Here is a 22,238-nt window from a genome sequence, read left to right as displayed (position 1 = left end):
CTTGCTAAATGATTTTTGTTGCATGAGTTTCTTAAAGCCTTTTAGGAACCCGTTTCCGATCTTTGCTTTCCCCCCTCCCCCCCCCATCCATTTCTACCTTAATATGTTATAATAAACAGCATACTTCCGGGTTGCGTATCCACATTAGAGGATAAAACTTAATGCCTGCCCCCCCACTTCTCTCTTTTTCCATTACTGAACACACCAAGATGAAAATGTAAAATGTTGCGTTAACACAATCTCTGTGCATGCTATCCTCTGTGGTAGTTATTCTCATGCAAACACTTACAGATTTTGTTCTTTAGAGGCAATGACCGCTTATAATAGCCACGAAGAGGGAAGATTAGTGTATCGTTTTGGAGGTGAACCTGTTGGCTCTTTTGTTCAGCCACGTTTGAGACCTTTGATGCCAGCTATTGCTCATGCACTGTTTATGGATATTACACATGATAATGAATGTCCAATTCAGGTGAGCACTTCACTTGGGTTTGCGTATTGCATTTAATTTTTCCTAAATTGCTGTTTTTGAACCGTGGGAGGGCTTGGTATAATCTGGATTTTATTTGAGTGGTATTTAGGAAAAACGTGTTTCAGATCTTCAAGTTTTCATGGAGTGACTAACATTCTGTAACAACTCTTGCTGACTTTCACAATTTTGTCTTTTTAAGGAGAACAATATCAAGTTATTTAATAATGAGCTGGTTTGATTCTTTCCTTCTAGCTACCGTAAGTGGTTCTGTCTCTGTCTGTTCATCTGTTCTCCTTAGCTCCTGTTCTGCAGGAGAGAATGGGAGAAAGAATGGTGGGAAGTGGAGTGCTTAGTTTTGAGGCTTGCTCTTACGTTGTTTTTGTTAATGTATCTGTAGTAATTTTTTCAGTACCGTGATTGAGAAAATGATGATTGTGTGATAAACAAAAAGTTCCTGTGTTAAACTGAATACGTCTTCTATATGTTGAATGCATATTTGGGAGAGAATGAATTAAGTATTTGATTCACTTTGTACTTACTTACTTACTTTTTAACCTAGCACCGATCTGCATACGATGCTCTTCCTAGTGCAATGATTGTTTCCATGGCATGCTGTGCTACAGGAAGTACCAAAGGCTATGATGAGCTAGTACCACACCAGGTCTGTGATTACAATTAATGTCTAAGTCATTTAAAAAAAATGCGAACTTTATTCTTGTCCCGAGATATATAGTTTAATGTTATTTCTTTCAAATTCTAAGCCGTTTACTTGCCATCGTTACTTTGGGTTGTCAAATTTTACGTGCAGCTTGAACTGATTATATATTTGGAACCTCCAGCCAATTTTGATAATTGCTTAAACCTTAATTTCTTTACAGATTTCTGTAGTGTCTGAAGAGAGGTTTTATTCAAAGTGGAATCCAGCAGCACAGCTGACTTCTGGTGAAGCTAATTTCCAAACAGGAATTTTGGCAGGAAGGCTGGCTATAAACAGGCTGCATCAGGAGCTAGGTGCTAAAGGCTTTAATCAGGCAAGAAGTGAGGGTAGCATTGCTTTATTCTCAATATTTATTTTCTGAGTGAGCATAGTTGTTACAGTATGTCTTTTCTAGGTGTATGTGGATCAAGTTGATGAAGATATAGTGGCAGTGACAAGACATTGTCCTAACACGCATCAGTCGGTTGTGGCTGTAAGTCGAACTGCTTTCAGAGATCCTAAAACTTCCTTCTACAGTAAAGAAGTACCTGAAATGTGTATCCCAGGTAATCAGATTTATTTTTAAGAGATGACAGGTATATGGAAAATTCCATTCATTCCAACTGCATACTTTCAAACTTCTCATACTGATTTTGCATGTCTGAATGGTCTGTGTGTAACACACCTTTTATATGTACCGTTACGTATGCACCGCAAGTGATTAAAGAAAAAATAATAGACTTAAATCCTTTAGGGTTTTTAAAGGCACTTGTATTCTGAATATAATTCCATGCTCTGAGCTTCCCATAAAAATGTGTTTTACTTTACCTTCCTGGTTGTGAACGGGCAAGAACTAATTAACAGAGGAAAATGATTAATTGTACAGGGGGAGAAGGGGGAAATTATTATTTATAAAGTGTTATACGGGGGAAAAAGGCAAAAGCTCATGGTGTTTGTGGGTGTCTTTACTATTCAGCTTTCTTATATGCAACTATTTTTGCGGTTTTAAAACGTAGCTTAGTAAGAAACCACATCATAGTGCATAAGTTAATATGTAGAAAATATATGTAGAAATAGATGTGTATATATAATATGTAGATAATATTATTGCAGTATGCAGTGTTTTTACTATACTTTATGGTAGCAATGTGTAGCAACTTGTACATCTTACCTGGTAATGTTTCTGAAGAGAAGTTTTCCACACTGACTTTTAAGTATACCTAGCCGCGCGAGTGTGTACGTGTGTGCACGCGTATTTGTTAAGACATGCGCGAGTGGCTGCAAGATTAGTACCTTAGTTTGTGAATTATTGAAAGGTCAGAGAAAACTAGAGTGTTTGTATATTGACATAAGTTGTTATGCTTTGAAAATAAAACACCTGTAGCTGCAGTTTGGAAACTGGCCTAATAGAGTCTGCTAAAAGATGATAGAGAAACTAATAGATCTGATGATCAGTAAAAGGCATGTTCTAATTCAATCCACGTTTAATTTCCTGAGTAACTTATTACAAAACAACAGAATTGCAGTTTTAAATACACCAAAGCCGATGAACGTGTAATGAATGTTTCTGGAATGTTCATAGCACCTCTCCATGCGTTTTGTTACGTTTGGTTGTTGTTTAGTTGTGCTGCTGAGACGTGTGTTTCGTAGGAGGCTTTTTGGTTTTGCTTCATGTTTTCAAAAGAATCAGTTTCCCCATAAAGTATCTTAACCACTGCAACATGATTCATTTAACTTTTTTTTTCCAGGAAAAATTGAAGAAGTAGTACTTGAGGCTAGAACTATTGAGAGAAACGCTAGCCCGTACAAAAAAGATGAGCATTTTATAAATGGATTGCCGAATTTCACAGTGGAACTCAGGGAACATATCCAGGTAACTGGCCTCTTTCTCCCATGCTCTGCTGTAATATATTATCATTTATGATGTATCATATAAATTTCAGTTGCAAATATGTTTTCTTTTCTAAGATTAAAGACAGTAAAATTATAAAGCAAGCTGGAACTGCCATAAAAGGGCCAAATGAATTTGTTCAAGAAATAGAATTTGAAAATTTAACACCAGGAAGTGTAATAGTGTTCAGGTATGTTACAATAATTGCCAAATGGTTATTTTAGTTAAAATAGAGCAATAGGATTTCTTGTTTTGAGACTTGGGAAAAGCTATTGGAGGTGCTAGTTTTCTACAAGTCATGCGTTCATGTTTCAGAGTTAGCCTTGACCCAAAGGCACAGGAGGCTGTTGGTGTACTCCGCAATCATCTGATCCAGTTCAGTCCTCATTTTAAATCTGGAAGTCTTCCTGATGATCATTCGGCACCAATATTAAAAACTCTATTTTCTTCGTAAGTATTCCTGAGGTTTCTCAAGTAGAACCATGAATATAGTACATAGCTACAGTAGAAGTGAAGAACGGTTTGTAAATTTAGAGCATTTTTTTCATTACTAAGGATGGATTTGGATTATTGGAGTGTAAGTAAAAATTCTTAGATGTTATTTTTATATATGTGGTATTAAAAGGGGTTAACAGAAGATTCCCAGGGTCTGTTGTTCAGGTTCTGGGCAACTGGTGCTTAAAGTAGGTTTCCTAACATAGGGTGCTTGTCATTGTTGGGATATGTTTGTTAAGGATCAATACTTAATCTCTTAAATCCGTATTTCTAAATACTTAAACTCTGAGCAGAATTGCTTAGCACTGCTGGAGAGTCAGACTCTTAATTTTAAAGACTCAAGTGATGGGAGAGTTGTATATAGTATCATATTTAAGCTAAAATAATTAAATATAAACTAAACTTGTTTGTGAAAACATTTCTCTATTAATATTGCTTTGGGGTTTGTTTAGGTTTTTTTTTTTTTCTCCCCTTTTTTTCCAGTATTGCATCTAAACTAACTTTGGCTGACCTAAATCAAGTACTATATAGGTGTGAGGCAGAAGAACAAGAAGATGGCGGAGGTTGTTATAATATACCAAACTGGTCACCACTGAAGTATGCAGGCCTCCAAGGTAATAATCTCAACATTCTTTTTTTCTGCTGAAGAAAAGAATAAAATAGTTTCTCAATCTAGATCTAACCCTTAGTTCTGTTTCCTGGCTTGCGTCATTGTTCCCTTCTTTTGGGATTAAAAAAAAGCAATATGTTGTTTCGGCTTAACCGTACTAATCGTTGTTATACCCTAAGGAATCAAATTGAGGCAACATACTAAAACAGGAACCCTCTTTTTCGATAGTCTGGGCTTTAAAATAAATTTCAATATGTATCTTAACAGCAGTGCTCTTGCATTTAGATTTGGGGGAAAAAAATTACTTTCAGTGAAAAATCACCTTAATTAAACCATTACTAGATTTCAGAAATGTGCTAGTCATTTATCAAACATACGAATTTCATTATGCTACTTACTCCACAATGGGAGATTTTGGTGACTCTCTTGAATTTACAGTACATCCTGTGAGGAAACTGCAAGTGAGTTGTATCCTAACTGTCTCTGCAGCAATTCCTATTTGTGATAATCGTGTGTCCTGTGATTCAGAGTTGGATTTGTATCTTCAGGGTTAATGTCAGTGATGGCAGACATTAGACCGAAGAATGATTTGGGTCATCCATTTTGTGATAATTTAAGATCTGGAGACTGGATGATTGATTATGTCAGTAATCGTCTGATTTCACGTGCAGGAGCCTGTGCAGAGGTAAGGAAAAATATATATTTGACTTTGAGGTTTTAAATTATGTTTTTTTTCCCCTCCCTTTCAATTATTGCTGTGTTGTTAAATCCAGTCCATCTATAAAGTATTCATTTTAGACAATTAAGCCATTACTGTTTTCTTCCCTCACCTCAACCCTATTTAAGAATAGTCAGTGAAAGGAAAGTGAAAAACGTGTAGGGCGTTGGCAGGGGGGGCATTGTTGGCTGTTGCATCAAGGACTGTAATGTTCCTTTCCCTCAAATAAAAATTAAGTAATAATTTTTTAAGCATTTCCAGACAAGGGTCTGAATAATACTGAGGCATACATGATTATGATAAATTTTTGCTAAGATTGCATAATCAAGCATTGAGAAGTTAGGAAATACCAAAATTCAGATTTCCTGTTTTACCTGCATTACAATATAGGTCCTTTTGTTTCTTTGTCACTTTTATTTTTTCTGCAATAAAATAATTTGGTTTTTTTTTTTTCCAATTCAGAAGATGGAGGCATGCTCTGGATCATTTATATAATAAATAAAATAAAAAAAGATTAGTGTCCTTACTTCATTTTGGTACTGAAGTCAGAAGCGTAGCGATATAAAGCAGAAGAATGGGTAAAGCGGTTGAATGTCCTGCTGAAGTGAATGCTGAATTTGACTTCAAAGATAGGAGCTTGTCTAGAAAGGGAGTTTCTGTATGATACTAGATCAGGCTCCAGATTCAGTGCTCTTCAGAGATTATCGCCTGTTTTGTCTGCTTATTTTTCTGAGTTCTGCCAATGTTTCATTCTGTTTTGCAGAAATACAAAGTACCAATAGCTATACTGAAGTCATATGCAGATAAATTTTACAATTTTGCTGCTTTATATAGTTCTTCTTATTTTTCCCTCTCTTTAATTTCCAGGTTAAAATTATAGTGTCATCCTATAATGTATTCGCATGTGCTTTCTTTGCCATCTGTATAGTCGTCATCTACATGGTTTGAATCTTTGGAGGCAGTGACTTTGTAGAAGGTTGTCATGTTCTTCTTTAACAGTACTGGAATGAAAAGAGAGAAATACTTCTCGGATGTCAAATACTCGCTAACAACACAAAAATAGTGAATCTCCAGACCCCGAGTCCCAGACCCAGATCTACAGGCGTTTTCTCTAGTGGCCAAACATAATTTCGCCTTGTGATAGTTCTTTTAAAGCCTTATCTCAAGCTTTGTCTCTTCAGTTCCGTCTTTTTTAAGCAATCAAAAATCTTCTTACCACACTTGGTTCATAATGACAGCTGTTGAGTTGCAACCTTACTGGGTTGTACTGAAAGTATAATTTGGATATAATAAATGTATGTAAACTGTGATAAATACTTAAAATAGATGGATCCTGAGTGCACATGTTTTTGAATCTTAGTGTTATTAACATCTAATAATATTATTTTAATAGGTTGGTAAGTGGTTGAAGGCCATGTTTGTCTACTTAAAGAGAATTCCCCGTTACCTTATCCCGTGTTACTTTGATGCCATATTAGTGGGTGCATACACAACACTTCTGGATGTGGCATGGCATCGGATGTCTAGGTATGCTTGGCATAGTGGAGATCTGTAGATAATCTGTATTCATTGCACCTTTTATATTTTATCTGTTGGGGAATGTATTTTAAATGTTTTCATATTCATGTTGCCCAATGGAAAAGGGTACAATTTGTAGTGAAATCAGAGTCATCTTTTAATGGCAGTGGTTTTGAAGGTTGAGCGCTCAGATGTCTCTTGCGGGTTTGAATTTGTAACCACTGCTGGCAATACACAGGAGGAGGATAAAACCTTAAGCCAGCATTCATCTGCTTAGGAGACTCTTCCTACAATTTTAATACAAGTGCAAATGCTTCATTAAAGCCTGAGGCGAGGAGGAATACTGGATTGTACTTGATTCTGATGCTTTGTTCAACGTTTCTTCAATGCAGTTAAATATCTTTCATTAACTGGGCACTTGGCTTAGTTCGTGAAAGGCATTCTTTAATCTTCAGTGTCCATTTCTGCTTCCTTTCTTGGAGAGGGAAGGGAGACAGGTTTAATGGAAGGGTTATTCTACGTTATGAACATTCTAAACAGGCTAGCGTTGTTTTGTAAAAATAGAGATGTCAGAATGGGCCAAGAGTTTGGTATGGCTGTGATATCATGTGGAAAGTAGTCTATTTCATGGGGAAAAAATATTTGGGGTTGAATCTTCAGATCTGTGTGTAAGTATCAAAGTAGGCTAATTTCCTTACCCTTTTCCCGTGAAGTATTGGATACCCAACACTCCAATTAGCATTAATAACTTAATTTAAGGCATAACTTTGGGCAGTCATTTTTGAAAAAAATTCAAGAGTAACTTACAAATTGAAGCCTGCTTACAAAGTTAATTAATGCATAATACTCACACTAACTAATTCTGTTAGTGCATTATATTTATTCTAAAATTTATAAGTCATGTAAATGGAAAAGGGTCCATTTTAAAGACTGATGTTGCTGAATGCAATGTTATTTAAATGTAATTACTTTGAATTACAGCTTTGTGCAGAATGGATCAACATTTGTTAAACACCTTTCGTTGGGTTCAGTCCAGATGTGTGGGATAGGAAAGTATTCTTGTCTGCCAGACCTGTCGCCTTCCCTACACGATGTTCCCTGTAGGCTGAATGAGATTACAAATGAGAAAGAACAGTGTTGTGTTTCCTTGGCAGCTGGTAAGTGAGGACAACATTAGATATATAAAAAAATAAGTCTTGCAAAACAGTTTAACTGTTTTCGATAATCGTTAAAATTGTCTCTGTTGTGCCTGGGACCTAAGTGTCAGCAACCACACACAAAATGTAGGTAGCAGTTCTCTTCGCTCCTCCCCTGTGTTTGACTTGTATTTAGGGTAAAGGTTTGTCTATTTGAAAATGTGGACGTTTTGTCTAGTAATATTTCTTGGGGACAACCGTTTTGCTATTGCTCTTGAAGAAAGGCTGTATAAGCATTCTATTTAGAGATATTTTGAAATATATCCAATTCTATCCTATATGGAGATCCATATTCTCTTTCTTTCCAAATGATTTAGTTGATAACATGCACTTCCCAGAACAGATTTGTTATCTCTTTTAGCTCTTTATCAATTTTAGATATGAATTTAAGAATTGAATTCTAATGGAGTACAACTGTGAAATTATTATTTATAAGCTTTCAGAAAAATGTAAGAACTACTGAGAGCAGACCAGCATATCCTCTGATCTCCAGAAGGGGCCAACAGTGGACGCTTAGGAAAGAGTGTGAAAGCAGGGTTGGCAGATAGTGATTATTCCTCTAAATGTTCTGCCAGCATCTGGCAGTCTCTGAACTGGGAACTTGCCTTTGCCAAAAGTATTATTGTCTGTATTTAGTATCTTAGAATGGATTTTTTTTTCCTGTGAGTTGGCCCATTCCTTTTCTGAAACCATAGAAACTTTTTAGCATCCACAGATTCTAGGGCCTCTGTCTCATTGTGGTCTTTCTCCTTTTTGCTGTCTCTCTTTCTCTCATGGAATATTATTGCTTGTAGTTTCTGGTTTTTAGTAAACGTTCCACTTGCCTACTTTACTGTTGCCCAGAAGCACAAAATGAGCATTGTTTCCTTAAATTAGGCATAGCGGTTAATTAAACTAGAGGGTTTGGGTTTAATATTCCCTTCACATACTGGTAGTTGTATCTGTGAGATTCTTAACTCTTACATGGATTTTTATTCAGTGAATGCTTTGGACACGTTTGTAGGTGCTAGAAGGTACAATTTTGCTCTAGCAAGTATGCACAGCAGGCTGTTGTTTTAAAACTACCATATGGAAGCTTTTGTTTGTTTTTAGATGGAAAAAGTCTAATAAATGGAGGAAAAACCAAGGACGGACTTTACTGAAGCGAATAGTATGCTTTAACCGTCAGAATCGTTCTAACAATTACAAGTTACAATGTTTCTATTAAAATGTAGTTGTTCTTAAAAGCTGCTGGAAAAGAGGAGAGAGATTCCCTTTATAGTGACTGATAACATTATTAGTTTGAAGAAATCTGTAGCTGTCCAGTTTTATCCCTTTTATGCTACTGAGATGGCACAGCTCTAGTACATAAACTCTTGCCAAAAAACTGTGATACATCTCGTCTTAGTTCTGGTCCTTTTTATTATTAGAGAGATGGCATTTCGTTACATTACAATGTACTGCAATCAAAAAAACCCAAAATATGACTCTTATTAAGAGAAGTTCTGTTGTATGATTTTGAAGTTCTATATGGATAATTGTTCTTTAATATGCAGAGTTTTATTTCATTCCTTCTTATCAAGAATATTATCTAGAAAACAGTTTCTTATAATAAGAAATAATAAAAATGATCCATGTGACTATATTTTAACTTCTCCATTTTGTTTGTACATACAAGTGTGTTTGGAGAATTTGGCCATACCAATAAATAAGATGAACAGTGACATTTCTTTTTAGGTTTACCTCACTTTTCTTCTGGAATTTTTCGCTCTTGGGGAAGGGATACCTTTATTGCACTGAGAGGTCTAATGTTAATTACTGGCCGTTATCTAGAAGCAAGGTAAGGTTGACTGACTCTTAGTTCTTACTGTTGCTGGAAATTGTTCTGCAGGTATTAATGCCCTTAGGAAAAAGGGATACTGCCAAAACCCGAGAGGACATGCAAGCTGTTATAAACAAGCGCTTTCTTAGCACTGGTACGAAGCTGATACTCCAGTTCTGTATAGACAAGGTAGCTTATTGAAGCCTGTAACACCGCTGCTTGTATTTACACAAACTGCTGTGCTTAATGCGTACTTGCATCGTTGCTGAGCAATAATTTTGAAATTATTGCTATATGAATTTGAAGTAGAAGTGTTATTCCATTTTGATCAGAAAGGTATGATTGCATGTATATCCCATGATTTTGGTGACGGCTAGTATTTGTCTATAAGTACTAGAACTGTGGATTATTTTAATTTGGTATCTGTATATATACATGTTTAATCTGATAACTGAGCAAATACAATATGAGCCAGGTTTCTTGACTTGATAATTCCATTAATCCTTTAATTTGGATGGAATTCTCCACAAGATACAAACACAAAAATGAACTGATTTAGATCCACGTCACAGCCTATGAAAAAGCAAGGTACCTTTTCCATATTAACAAATGTTGTACATTTTGTAACAAGCAACATTTAAATGTATTAATGTTGCAGAATCTTTTAGGGTAACTATTTTTACAATGAAAATATATCTATTAATGCTAAACAAAGTAATTTGTAGCTTTCAACAGCAAAGTTTTCACGTCTGTCATTAAGATCCTGTTTGTCCCCTTGACTTACCTTGCTATTACTTTTACTTATTTGGGACAATAATGGCCTTGTAACTAACTTGAGACTCTTTTTTTCTTTTTTTCTTTTATTCTAGAAACATAATTTTAGCATTTGCTGGGACTTTAAGACATGGTCTCATTCCCAATCTGCTTGGCCAGGGAACACATGCCAGATTCAACTGTCGTGATGCGGTATGGTGGTGGCTTCAGTGTATCCAGGATTATTCTAAAATTGTTCCAAATGGATTAGACATTCTCAGGTGTCCTGTTTCTAGGCTGTACCCAAGAGATGACTCTTCTCCTCAGCCTGCAGGCACTATGGTAAAGATGACTTACGTTTTAAAAACCTTTAACATAACTGAGGATTTTTAATAGAAGGATGTAATATTTATAACAACAAGAGCCTGTTGCTATGTGTTGTTTATGGTGAAAGTTGATTATAGAATACGAATTTTGTATTTGAGGCACTTCTCATTACATCTGCATCACATCAGCGAGTGAGAGTTGAGGGATTAGGGATGAAGAAGGAAAAATGCCATCAACTAAGTTTAAGAATTGCTACTGTTTGCGCATTTGATAGAGCCTTTCTGCTTATTTTTCATCTTGCCGTTTCCGTATCACCCATTTCATGCAATCGATCTAGGATCAGCCACTTTATGAAGTAATACAGGAAGCAATGCAACGACACATGGAAGGCATAAATTTCCGAGAAAGGAATGCTGGTCCGCAGATAGATCGAAACATGAGAGATGAAGGTAACAAATACATAGAACGCTTGCTATGGATTTCAAAAGATGAATATTCATATTTCACTTTCTCCAGCTGTTGAAATTTTTTTAATTAATTGAATGTCTAATGCTACTTAAGCAATATTACTGTAAATACACTTAATGTATTCATTGTTTGGTTTCAGCAATTGTTCGTATTCTGTGGAACAAGTCATCTTTACATTAAAACTTGCTCAAAAAGTACAGCTGCCTTTAGAAACCCACCTCAGATCTCTTGTGGGGGGAGATTTTCCTTTAGTTAGGAGATTTGGGTTGGTTTGTGTGGGAGTCTCGGGGGGGGGTTTGTTTGTTTTGCTTCATTTAACATGTGGGCTTCACATGTGATGTTCTTGCTTGGCAGGTTTTAATGTAACTGCAGGTGTTGACACTGAAACTGGGTTTGTCTTTGGAGGAAACCGGTTCAATTGTGGCACCTGGATGGATAAAATGGGAGAGAGTGACAGAGCTCGTAACAGAGGAATACCTGCTACTGCAAGGTACAAAATTCAAGCTTTTGTGGAGGTAGTTTTTTGTTTTTTTTTTTTTTTTTAACTGAAATTCTTCTGAAGAATTATTATGCCTTCCATTAACACATCTGAGAGATGTTCTCTCGGACATTCTAAATAATTCTGCAATCCATTTGACTACTAAAAGGTTCATTTCAACTTTCTGGGTTTTGCTCATCTGAAGAAAAAATATGTTGAAGAAAACCTCAGCTGTTGACATGGACTTAGCTCTGTATGAAGAGTCAACTTTTGAATTCAAGTAGTGAAACATAACTTAGAAATATTGTTTACTTGCGGTACTGGATTACTGGGAAATTTGTTATTTAGACTGACTATGAATAAGTTGTTATTAGCAGATATCTATGGATAATCGTTGTATAGTTCAAATATTTCCTATTTAGAATTCAGAAGTATCTATAACATCTCTTTAAGGTTAAAGTCAAGATTAAGCGTTTTTAAAATAAGCTCTTTACTACATGCCAGCAAACTGCTGCACGTATTCTGGCTTGAGCTTAGTACAGCAGCAGTTTCAAATCAATTGCCAGCTGAGAGAACCAAAAAGAAAATGCATCCCAAGTTGGGCTGTCAGACATTTTAATTGGGAACCAGGAGAGGTCACAGGACTTGCCCTAAAGCGGCTAAGCTTCAGTGATACTGGAGAAAAATAAGTATACTTTAACATGCAGTAAAATTCAATAGGATACAATATGAAATTTCTGTGAAAGGTACTTATGTGAGTAAGTATCCAAAAACCAACTCCTGCACCTAGTAGTTTCTGCTGCATTGATTTCAGGTATTCTTTAATAAATTGAGTCCTTGATTTTTCAACTTACATTGAGGAAAAATCTGTATAATGTGAGGAGAAATAGTGAGGCAGCATAATATGCTTCTGGAACCAGTACAAGTCCACCCAGACTGATTCAAAGCAGGCCAGTGAATATGACAGAACAAAGGCATGTATTTCCTGTGCTGATAGTCCCAATCTCTGATTTTGCTTGTGTAATTGTAAACTTTCAGCTTAGACTGCAGGCAGTAAAGTACCATTGTCCTTTTCCATAAAGGAGATAAAGTGCCACTTTTCTTGAAGCGAACAGTTCTTCACAGTGACAGTGTCATAATCAAAAAAACAGCTCTTAAGGCAGTTTTACCAACTATCAGTGTTTCTCCAATGCTTCCCTTTATGTGGTGTTCATTAATAAAGTTTTTGACAAGTCAACTTCGATGTCTTTTCAGCCTTCCAGATCACCTGGGATTTGCCTTCGTTTTATTTACTTGAATACTCCATAATATTTTTCCTACAAGGATTTGTTCTGCTCGTTTTCACAGACCAGTTTTCAGCGTTTAGATCATCTGTAGATTGTGGCTATAGTAAAAGGGATTGCATTTGTATTATTTTTTTCTGTTTGGATTATCATATTAGATAGCTTGTTTATCTTCCTGATTCCACTTTTTTTTCCCCCTTTTGCTTCCTTCATTGAATATGTATTCAAAGCTAGTAGGAGAATATTGAAAGTGGATAATGATGCTGTGGATGATATGGATGACTGGTGACTCTTACTTATTTTACTCTTATTATATGAAACCTCATATAATAACCTCATTGCTCAGTTTAGGTTTTATATTCTTGGCAAAGTTTTGTTATAATCAAGGAAATGTGACTTTTTAAACATTTTGAATGATGGAAGTAATGTTCTCATGCAGTGGAAGGTGCCTGGAGAAGACATTGGGAATGCATGTGCTGAATACTTAATAGACTTGATACAAAACTTTCAGACAAACTATTAGCTTTTTTTAATCAGGTATGGTGCGGGCTGCAATAACCAATGGGAAAAATACAGTTTCTAAACATACTGGTATCTGAAAAAAAAATCTCCAATTTTAATAGCCTTGCTAAAATAATTATTGGGCCTTTTTTATGATTATTATTCTAGAGATGGCTCTGCTGTGGAAATTGTTGGTCTGTGCAAGTCAACTGTTCGCTGGTTGCAGGATTTATCTAAGAAAAATGTGTTTCCATACCATGGAGTCACCATAAAAAGACATGGTAAACATGTATAATCAGAGTATGAAAATAACTGAAACAGTGAAATACTGGCCATATAATATCAGAGATGATTATCAAAGCACTCAAAAAGGTTTAGGGGAAGAGGAGAAAAACTTGGGGTTGTTGTATGATCAAAAAATTTTGCAATATAAAAAGAAATTATTCAGAGCCAGTACTGTCTTGTGACTATTTCAGATGCTTTATTCCATACCGAGTTGTGTGTTCACAAAGGAATTTGGGAGCCTAAATACCATTTCTCAAATGGATGTCAATGATAGGATTGTTATGCATCATGATATGCATAATTCATTGTAAGAATGCTAAGCAAAATGATACAAGACACTTTTTTGTCAATATTTACAACACAGCAGATACTTGGAAGGGGCAGGGGATATTTACCTAAATCTCTTCAGATACCCCTTACATTTCAGAGGGACACCATTGTAATTATGAAGTTACTTTGAGCTTACAGTTCAGGAGTGAATCTACATGCTGTGTGAAGCCATTTTACTGCTTAGTAAAGGTAATATTGGGAAACGACTTAATGGTTGTTTTTATTCAGTTTTAGAAAATGCAAATGAAAGGCTTCTTCCTATCTGTCCGAGAGAGTACAAGTCTTTAGATCATGAAATTATTTGTCACTTCAGGATTTCTTAAAATCTATGGCTGCAGTAAGACAATTCAGAACCCAGCAATACTATAATCTGTAGATGTAGAAATAATATTATATTACTTTGCTTCAGTTTGTTGTTCCAGAATCATAAACAACTTTTTTTAGACTTTATTTGGATGTGTGTACACCCCCTACTGCGGTTAGCATCATGTAATTGCGATGAGTTTAAATTTTGTTCATATACTGATGAATCTATTTTAAAATTAACCTTAATTTCTATTCACAATCTATGCCTTGTCTCTTAATAATATTCTTAAAGTTTTTTTTTTTTTTGTCTACCACATTTAAATGTTGGTAGTAATTGTCCTTTTTTGCTGTATTTCAATTGTGGTTTCCTTGTTGTGAAAAGCAAGTAATACTCTTACCTTCTTAAAACTAATGGTTCTTTCATAAAGTCATTGTTTATCTAAGATGTATGTGTAGCTTATCCAGGAGGATATCACTAGCACAGATTTGCAAATTAAAACCTTCTGAAGAGATTTAGGCAAATTCAAAGTCTTCTAAAATAAACGTTACAGTTCTCCTTCACTAATGGCATTGCTAATTTTGGTAAACCCTAGTGATAGTATGATAATCATCCTTTTTTAATTTAATTTCACATACTTAACCATTTTGGTTCTTTATATAAAAGTATTTTGCTGTCTACCTGCTTGTCTATCAACTTGTAAATAATAACTTTTTGCTATGCTACTGTGGCCCTCATTGTGTGAGGAATCACTTAAGTACAATTAAAATTAGGCAAAACAGTAACATTGGGTATAAGAATACCTCTGTTGCTACCACTGTGGCTGTTTCACAACATAAAACCTGTATGTAATATATTGCAGGAAAGGAGGAGACAATCACGTATGATGAGTGGAACAGAAAAATTCAGGGACACTTTGAAAGGTTGTTCTTTGTCTCTGAGAACCCAGCAGATCCTAACGAAAAACATCCAAATCTCGTTCACAAACGGGGAATTTACAAAGACAGTTATGGAGCTTCAAGTCCATGGTGCGATTACCAACTCAGGCCAAATTTTACAGTAGCAATGGTTGTGGTAAGTGAGGGGAAAAAATGCACTTCATTTTCTTTGTTATTCATTTAAACTTGGATTTGCATGGCATTATATCACAGAAGACTCATTGCTTAGAATAATTTTTGGAAGCTTCCTTTTTTCTCTTCCGTATTTTCAGTATTGATCCCTCCATCTTAGAACATCTTCTAAAAGAAACAGCCCCTGATTGGACTTGCTGATATGCGACTGCAGTCCGTTTCACTAGGATAAGTGTGTAGTGTTTTAATGTGTTCTAAGGTTAGGTTCGGGGGGCTTTTTTTTTCCCTCAAATTATCTAAAAAAAAAAAAAAAAAAAAAAAAAGCTTGGGGTGTTTTGGGTGTGTGTATAGGGGTTTTTGGTTTTTTATTTTTTAATTTTCCTTTTATGAGACTTCTTAAAGAGATTGAGTCATCATCTTTGCTAAGTATATTTAATTAAAAAATAAAAATCCAAACAGTGACCATCTTCTGTCATCTTGCCTACTCTGGCTCATATGCTCTAGAAGAGCAATAGAAAATATATGACTGTATTTTTACTCAGTAATGCAATACTTTCTTTTTTAACATTCATATAAGCAGTCTTCTGTTGGCACATGCACAGAATTTACTGATTAAATCTCACTTTTTTTATTAGGCCCCTGAGCTGTTCACACCTGAGAAAGCTTGGAAAGCTCTGCATATAGCAGAGGAAAAACTACTTGGTCCATTAGGCATGAAAACTTTAGACCCAGAGTAAGTATAGTAGATATAAGAACAAGTGTTGATTACAAAAGCAGACAACAGAAATTATTTGATGGGTGGTGGCAGTCTGCTTCTTTTGTTAAAATTCTTATACATACCTATGAAATAAGACTGTAATAAATACTTCAGGAAAAAATATTTTGCTCTTCTAAAAGTCCATTCAGCTGATTTTACTTATATAGACATCACTAGGTGTTCTTGGATGTCACATAGCAAGCATGTCAAACTTGGTATTACAAAATAGTGTGCATCATTACAGGAAGAAGAGGAAGAAGATCAAATTATGAATGCAAGTCATTCCATGATGTTAACCATTTTTCCACTAGTTGCTTATTATTATTATTATAGTATTTGGAATTCTGTTGTCATGTAAAGTGAAGAACCTGATTGACTTGCATAACGTAACCATCATAAAATGTAAATACCATAATTATGACAAATTTCTGAGTCATTTCTACTTTCAGACATTTCTGTTATTTGTCTTAATGCTTTGCATATTTGTTTTTCTTTCTTGCAGTGATATGGTTTACTGTGGAGTATATGATAATGCTCTTGACAATGACAACTATAATGTCGCCAAAGGTTTTAATTATCACCAAGGACCTGTAAGAGTCTATTTCTTCTGCCTCAGAAAAAAAGGTCACTTTTTCAACCCAACAGCTGTAATAATCATCTCTTATCATTCTTTGCTTAGGAATGGCTGTGGCCTATTGGATACTTTCTTCGTGCCAAACTGTACTTCTCAAAGTTGATTGGTCCAGAGATTTATGCAAAAACTGTGCTTTTGATTAAAAATGTTCTTTCTCACCACTATGTTCATCTTGAAAGGTAGGAAACCAACTAACAGGCATTCAAAATATTCATTCAAGTTAGTGGTATCCAGTATACAACTGCATGTTAAAAGTACAGATCTGTACTATAAATAGCATGTTTTTTACACAGAGTTCACCACTGTATGGGCTATCGCAGATCTCAAGCATTTGAGTACTGCTAACATCTAGTCCTTTTTAGATTTTGAATTAGTAATACTTACCCTTGTGAAGACTAGGGGAAGTAAAATATATATAAAAATTAGGAGTCTAATTTCTTACCAAAAAATGGCTTTCAGGAAAAAGGGTTACGTGTATCTTTGAAACATTTTGACTTTTAAAACAGCTTGTAAAGCAAAGTAAGGAAAGGGCTAGTAGTTACAGGTTAAAACTGTGCTAGATAAGTTTATGCAAAATATTGTTAGGATTTCATGTGTTACAAATCAGCAAATTAGTATGACTGTTTCAAATCCTAATAGTCGTATTACTGTAGGAAGACAAAATAACTTGCTGTAGCAATTTTGGTCCTTCTTAAATGTTCCTTTGCATTTTGATTTCTCCTGTTTAAAATACATTTTTTTTCTCTCTATTTTCTCTCCATTATATTTTTCATTCTCAAGGGTTTCCACAACAAAACAAAGATAATCCCTTTGACACCTCTTCCATATACTCTGTTCTGCAAACACCAAACCCAGTACTTCATTTTTGAAGTTCATGCATGCATTTATTTGTACCTATGTGAGAAACCGAGTTGATTTTGGTAGGACTGGCCGTGACAGAAGGGTTTGTCTAAGCACAGGTGGAGGAAAAAAGATTTTTTTCCAACAACTCTTCATCTTACCCAGCAACTCATCCAAAAAAATAAGCTAATTATATAAAAGAAAGAAATAGTAGTGGTGAAACCAAATAGACCTGATTTCTTTGTTATCGATCTATCTTTTACCTTGTTTTCCTGAACTATATTTTACATTCAGTAAAAACACTCAGCATTTCTTCTGCATTCTCAGATTTTTTTTTAAACTTCCTTGAAATATATTTACAAACGGATATTGTATTTATCGTTAAACAATTTGAATGTATAATCATAAGGCATCATGACTTAAAAGCAGCAGTCATGACAAGAATCGTGTGTGCCTATAGCAAGTGATTGTTGGTTATCTTTTTACAATGTTTTAATTGAATACTCAGCTATAATTTCTTAATACAATGGTACGCAAGGGTATTTCCGAGCTGGCTACATACAGTAAATACTGTAAAATATCCATCCATGACTTAGTACTACCAAATAACTTTGTTAACATTCTTGGGTTTTTCTGTCTTACTGCTTAAGTAGTATACTTCTGCTCTGTCTTTTTTTCATTTTTTCATAAAAAGATTTATACAATCCTAGCATCTTCCAACCTAACTAACTTTTTAGCACTATTGCCAAGTTTCAAGCATAGTTGAAATACCAGTTATCTCAAAATCAGATTCTCCCAGTTGCAAAACTATCCGAGTGGGAAACAGGAACAACATTCCAGTTGCAAAAAGGGTATAGCACAAACTTTGTGCTAAATAAAGTTAATAGTACTGAAGAGTCCACCTCAAAGGAGAGATATCCATGCAAATAACTGCAGTTCCCAGCTGGTGAAAAAATTGGAATCAGAACTCAGTTATTGCATACCATACTGTGTCTGCAGGGAAAAAGGCTTTTTAGTTGCAGTGTTCAACTTCCTACTGAAATAATTGTCTGAAAGGTTTTATAATGAAATGATCTCTTAATTTCAGTGTGTAATCTAACAACAATATTTTGTTTTTCTTCAATCAGATCATCCTGGAAGGGGCTTCCAGAACTGACCAATGAAAATGGCCAGTATTGTCCTTTTAGCTGTGAAAGTCAGGCCTGGTCAATTGCCACTATCCTTGAAGTGCTTTATGACTTGTAAAAGTTACTTTTGATTGCTTTGGTGAAACTGAGGCAGCCTTCTCATTATAGGGCATAAATGAACACTTGGCTCATCCTGCAATGGAAGTGTCCTGTTCTGCACAATCACTTAAGCTGTGTCCTAAGTTCTAAAGGTGCTGAATGCCAGCAGCTCCTATGCACTATACCTGTGCACTTTTTTGGTGTTGTTTTTTTGAAAATCTGGCCACGACAATAAAATAAGCAGAGGCACATACTTCATGCAGGAAATTTTAGAAAAGAGTAATTTTAGGAATATGCACAAGCTTATTTTAAGTAGCTTTGATTTTTAGAGTTTCCAAATTAAAATCTTACATGTCACAAAGCGGGATGGTTGTTTCCTAGACTAACAATATAAAAACCAACTCTTTCAGGCTAACATTGATGATGTTCTTTTTCTTCTGCCCCTTCAAAAGTAAAGGGATGTTTTGCACATGCATGTTTAAAGGTGAGCAAACTAACCTGTAGCTCTGTGATTTCAGTATGCTTTGTGCTACAGCACCATAGACTGATGAAGGCGGAATATGTTTGTTGTTGAACTGTATTGGGGTTTTCTTTTTTGTATGTGTTCAGTCAAACACTGGATTAAGTAACCACAATAATAAAGCTATAGAATACAGTAATAACGTAACATTACAAAGTTATATATAAAATTTTCAAGAACTTTAAATTACTTTGAGAGTTACAGCTCTTGAGCAATGATAAGGTAATATCCCATGCTAATCCATTTATGAATTTATTTAAATGTTGTGGACCATGCAGTCAATTTATTTCTTCATTTAAGTCTGTGTTTTACCATGAGGAAATCAGAAGAAACATGCAAATGTACATACAGTGCACAGTCTATATATTACAGGAGGTCAAAGGTCCAGAAGCCAATGTTCTTGGCTTAACTAAGTTAATTTACCAAAGATACATGGTCACCTCAGCCCTTTTATCTGTAGTAAAATCCTGGCTCTGTTGAAGCAGGTGGAAATAATTCTCTTAACTTCAGTGGGAAACGGAATTCACTTACCTCCACAGAGAAGAGAAGATGAGGTTTCTAGGCCTTCTGAACTTAGATGCTAAATCTATGTGTAGTTCTTTGGGAATGGCATTCAGGTAAAATATATGTGGTCTTTAATGTTTAGATACCTATATATGCCCTTATCCGACTTCAGTTCAGTGTTCCCTGAGAGGTAGTTGGTGGGAGTGCATTTGTAATTTCCAACTCTTTATCCACATGAATCTTCCATCTTAGAGCAATAAACAGGAAGAAAGCAAGGCTGAAAAAATAACATTTTCAGCATCAGGGGAGAAAAAGCAGAACTGACAGTGCGTTTCTTAACGCTAAACAACATACGCTGAAAATAAAAACCTGGCATACATGTTATTAGACTGTTATAATTACAGCTTATGTATATTTTTATTACATCAATATTTTAAAATTTCTTTACCCTGTTTTAAAGTGCAGTGCAAGTGTGCTATCTTATTCAGGGAAATGTGTTAGGAATATATTTAAGAGCGAGTTAATAGACTGAAGACAGAAGAACTGTAAGAAGTGGCCACGCTATTTGAAAGGTTAGGTTTATTATGAAATGTTTGAACTCTGTTGCTAAAGTGTTCAACACTTGTAAGTTAAAACTAAGGTTAGTACGTATTTCACCTCACGTTTTGAGCTGCTATAGTAGATGGCTTGGGAAACTTGCTTTCTTACTTGGCAGAGTGCATGAGAGATGTCATTTGATCAGAAACTTTACCGAACTGTCAGCAGCAGACTATTTAAAAAAAAAAAAATTTTTTTTTTTTTTTTGCATTAAAAATAAACTGAACTTTCCCAAATTCTTCATAATGATATTGAGGTTTATGTCTCACTATCACTAGTCATTGACTGTTTTCCTTGACAGTTACTTCTAGTTCACTATTTCAAGGTACGTTTCATTGTTAATGTGCTTTAGAAATTGGGAAGAATATAGTAGAAGAAATTGTTCTTATTTGTTTGATGAAAATATTTTCAAATTAAAAGTGGAGCTAAAGAACTATGACTATTCAAAAAGATTTACACAAAATGCCAATTTATATACACTGACAATAACACTCTTCCATTGTCAAAGAATATCTGGGACAAATTATTCATGAAACCTCCCCACTTTATCATGGATAACTTTTGAAAGCTTTGGAAACTGCTCAGTTGATGCAGAGTGCATGTTTGCCACTGCTAGTTTATTTTTCTAACTTAATAACATTTTAAAAGAGAAATTGTGTGTTTACACAGATACATGTTATGAAATTTTTAAACATATGCACATTTATAATATTGCTTCTGCACTGATTAGTTGCACAGTTTTAGTGACAGAAAAATGCTTGGTTGACTAGCAACGAAAATAAGATTTGAGGTTACAACTTTTTTTTCTTAATCACAAACCTATTCTCTACTTTTTAGTCAGGCTGTACAATTTAAAAATGAAGAGGGAAGAAAGCAGTGTTATATTTAACACTTTACGAGCTGATACTTATCTAGATAAACTCTGTACCTGTCATAATCCCCTAAAAAGAGCTGACTGCCTTTTGAAATTTTGATTGATCCTGAACTGTATTTTCATTACTATCATTTAATATTACACACTCAAAAAATTACAGTAACAAAATTATAATCAGTAAAACATTTTTGTAAGTAAACTAAAAAACTAAACAAGAATTTTGGTCCACTGTGTACCAGTTGATGTTTCTTGGTCTGCATGCAATCAAAACTTTTTTTTTTAGTTGAAATAGATTTTAACTGTTACCACTGTTTTTATTCAGTAAATAACTTATTTATTCAGAGATTATTAACTTGAGAATACAAATAACGTATCTTTCTAGCATTGCATGTTGTAATGTAAAATGGAAGGACTGTTGCATACTTGAATTTTACATGTCTCTGTCTAGCACAGCAACTACTGATTTTAGAAAAATGTCATTCTTCATTTATTTCTGAGCTGCACAAAATAAAATTCTTTTATTCGGTCAAGAGTTAAGCTTTTTTCATTGTAGCTTGAAGAATAGCCAAATGTTACATAAAGGATGATGCTTGTTTAGGTTTTGCAGTTTTGCACATACTAGAGAGCAGATGATCACGAACTCCTTAGGTCAAATATTAACAAGTATTACCAACAATAATCGGCTCTTAAAAATGCTACATAAGTGTGAGACATATATTCCTTATGTTTGTGTCAATGTCAGTTGTCTCAGACCAGAAGATCTCCAGATGTCCCCTCGACCATAAATTATTTTGTGGTTCTAATTTTAGATCATGGTGTTAACAAATCCCCATAGTCATCAGCAGTCCTAACACTTGCTGATTGACAGCTGCCACACAGTTGTTAAGTAACTTTTTGCACACCATTTCAAGGAGGGGGAGAAGGAGCTACATGACTTCCTCTCATCTCCATGAGGAAGGTATGAATTTATCATGTGCTATTTTCTTTAATCCCATCTCCACATATGACCCTTGAGTACTACGTCTGAGGATGCGTATTTCATTTCCTCAAAACAAGAACAGAAACATCTTGCATGCAACCTATGACTGCATT

The 22,238-nt window shown here is 35.0% G+C and overlaps 1 protein-coding gene across 6 annotated transcripts in view; it reads left to right on the top strand.

The window, feature by feature from the left end:
• AGL (amylo-alpha-1, 6-glucosidase, 4-alpha-glucanotransferase) overlaps positions 1-21,678 on the top strand; it is a 38,077-nt gene extending 16,399 nt beyond the window's left edge. For 5 of the 6 annotated variants that reach the window (XM_068952311.1, XM_068952310.1, XM_068952313.1 and 2 more), the window contains 21 exons: positions 306-469; positions 1,029-1,130; positions 1,348-1,500; positions 1,582-1,732; positions 2,915-3,039; positions 3,135-3,247; positions 3,373-3,507; positions 4,036-4,166; positions 4,711-4,847; positions 6,274-6,407; positions 7,380-7,555; positions 9,311-9,413; positions 10,265-10,490; positions 10,813-10,924; positions 11,298-11,433; positions 13,374-13,486; positions 14,987-15,198; positions 15,830-15,927; positions 16,454-16,541; positions 16,631-16,764; positions 18,553-21,678. In XM_068952311.1, coding sequence (XP_068808412.1) covers positions 306-469; positions 1,029-1,130; positions 1,348-1,500; positions 1,582-1,732; positions 2,915-3,039; positions 3,135-3,247; positions 3,373-3,507; positions 4,036-4,166; positions 4,711-4,847; positions 6,274-6,407; positions 7,380-7,555; positions 9,311-9,413; positions 10,265-10,490; positions 10,813-10,924; positions 11,298-11,433; positions 13,374-13,486; positions 14,987-15,198; positions 15,830-15,927; positions 16,454-16,541; positions 16,631-16,764; positions 18,553-18,670 — 2,861 coding nt within the window. In that variant the 3' untranslated portion in view covers positions 18,671-21,678. Of the gene's footprint in view, positions 1-305; positions 470-1,028; positions 1,131-1,347; positions 1,501-1,581; positions 1,733-2,914; positions 3,040-3,134; positions 3,248-3,372; positions 3,508-4,035; positions 4,167-4,710; positions 4,848-6,273; positions 6,408-7,379; positions 7,556-9,310; positions 9,414-10,264; positions 10,491-10,812; positions 10,925-11,297; positions 11,459-13,373; positions 13,487-14,986; positions 15,199-15,829; positions 15,928-16,453; positions 16,542-16,630; positions 16,765-18,552 lie in introns of all 6 variants that reach the window. The other variant, XR_011142522.1, reaches the window with a different exon arrangement.
• Positions 21,679-22,238: the final 560 nt, after the last annotated feature.

The sequence above is a fragment of the Struthio camelus genome, chromosome 8 (genome assembly GCF_040807025.1).
Source record: "Struthio camelus isolate bStrCam1 chromosome 8, bStrCam1.hap1, whole genome shotgun sequence".
In the NCBI taxonomy this organism is placed as follows: Eukaryota; Metazoa; Chordata; class Aves; order Struthioniformes; family Struthionidae; genus Struthio; species Struthio camelus.
Note: the sequence above shows the minus strand (reverse complement) of the source record. Positions and strands in the feature narration are given on the sequence as shown.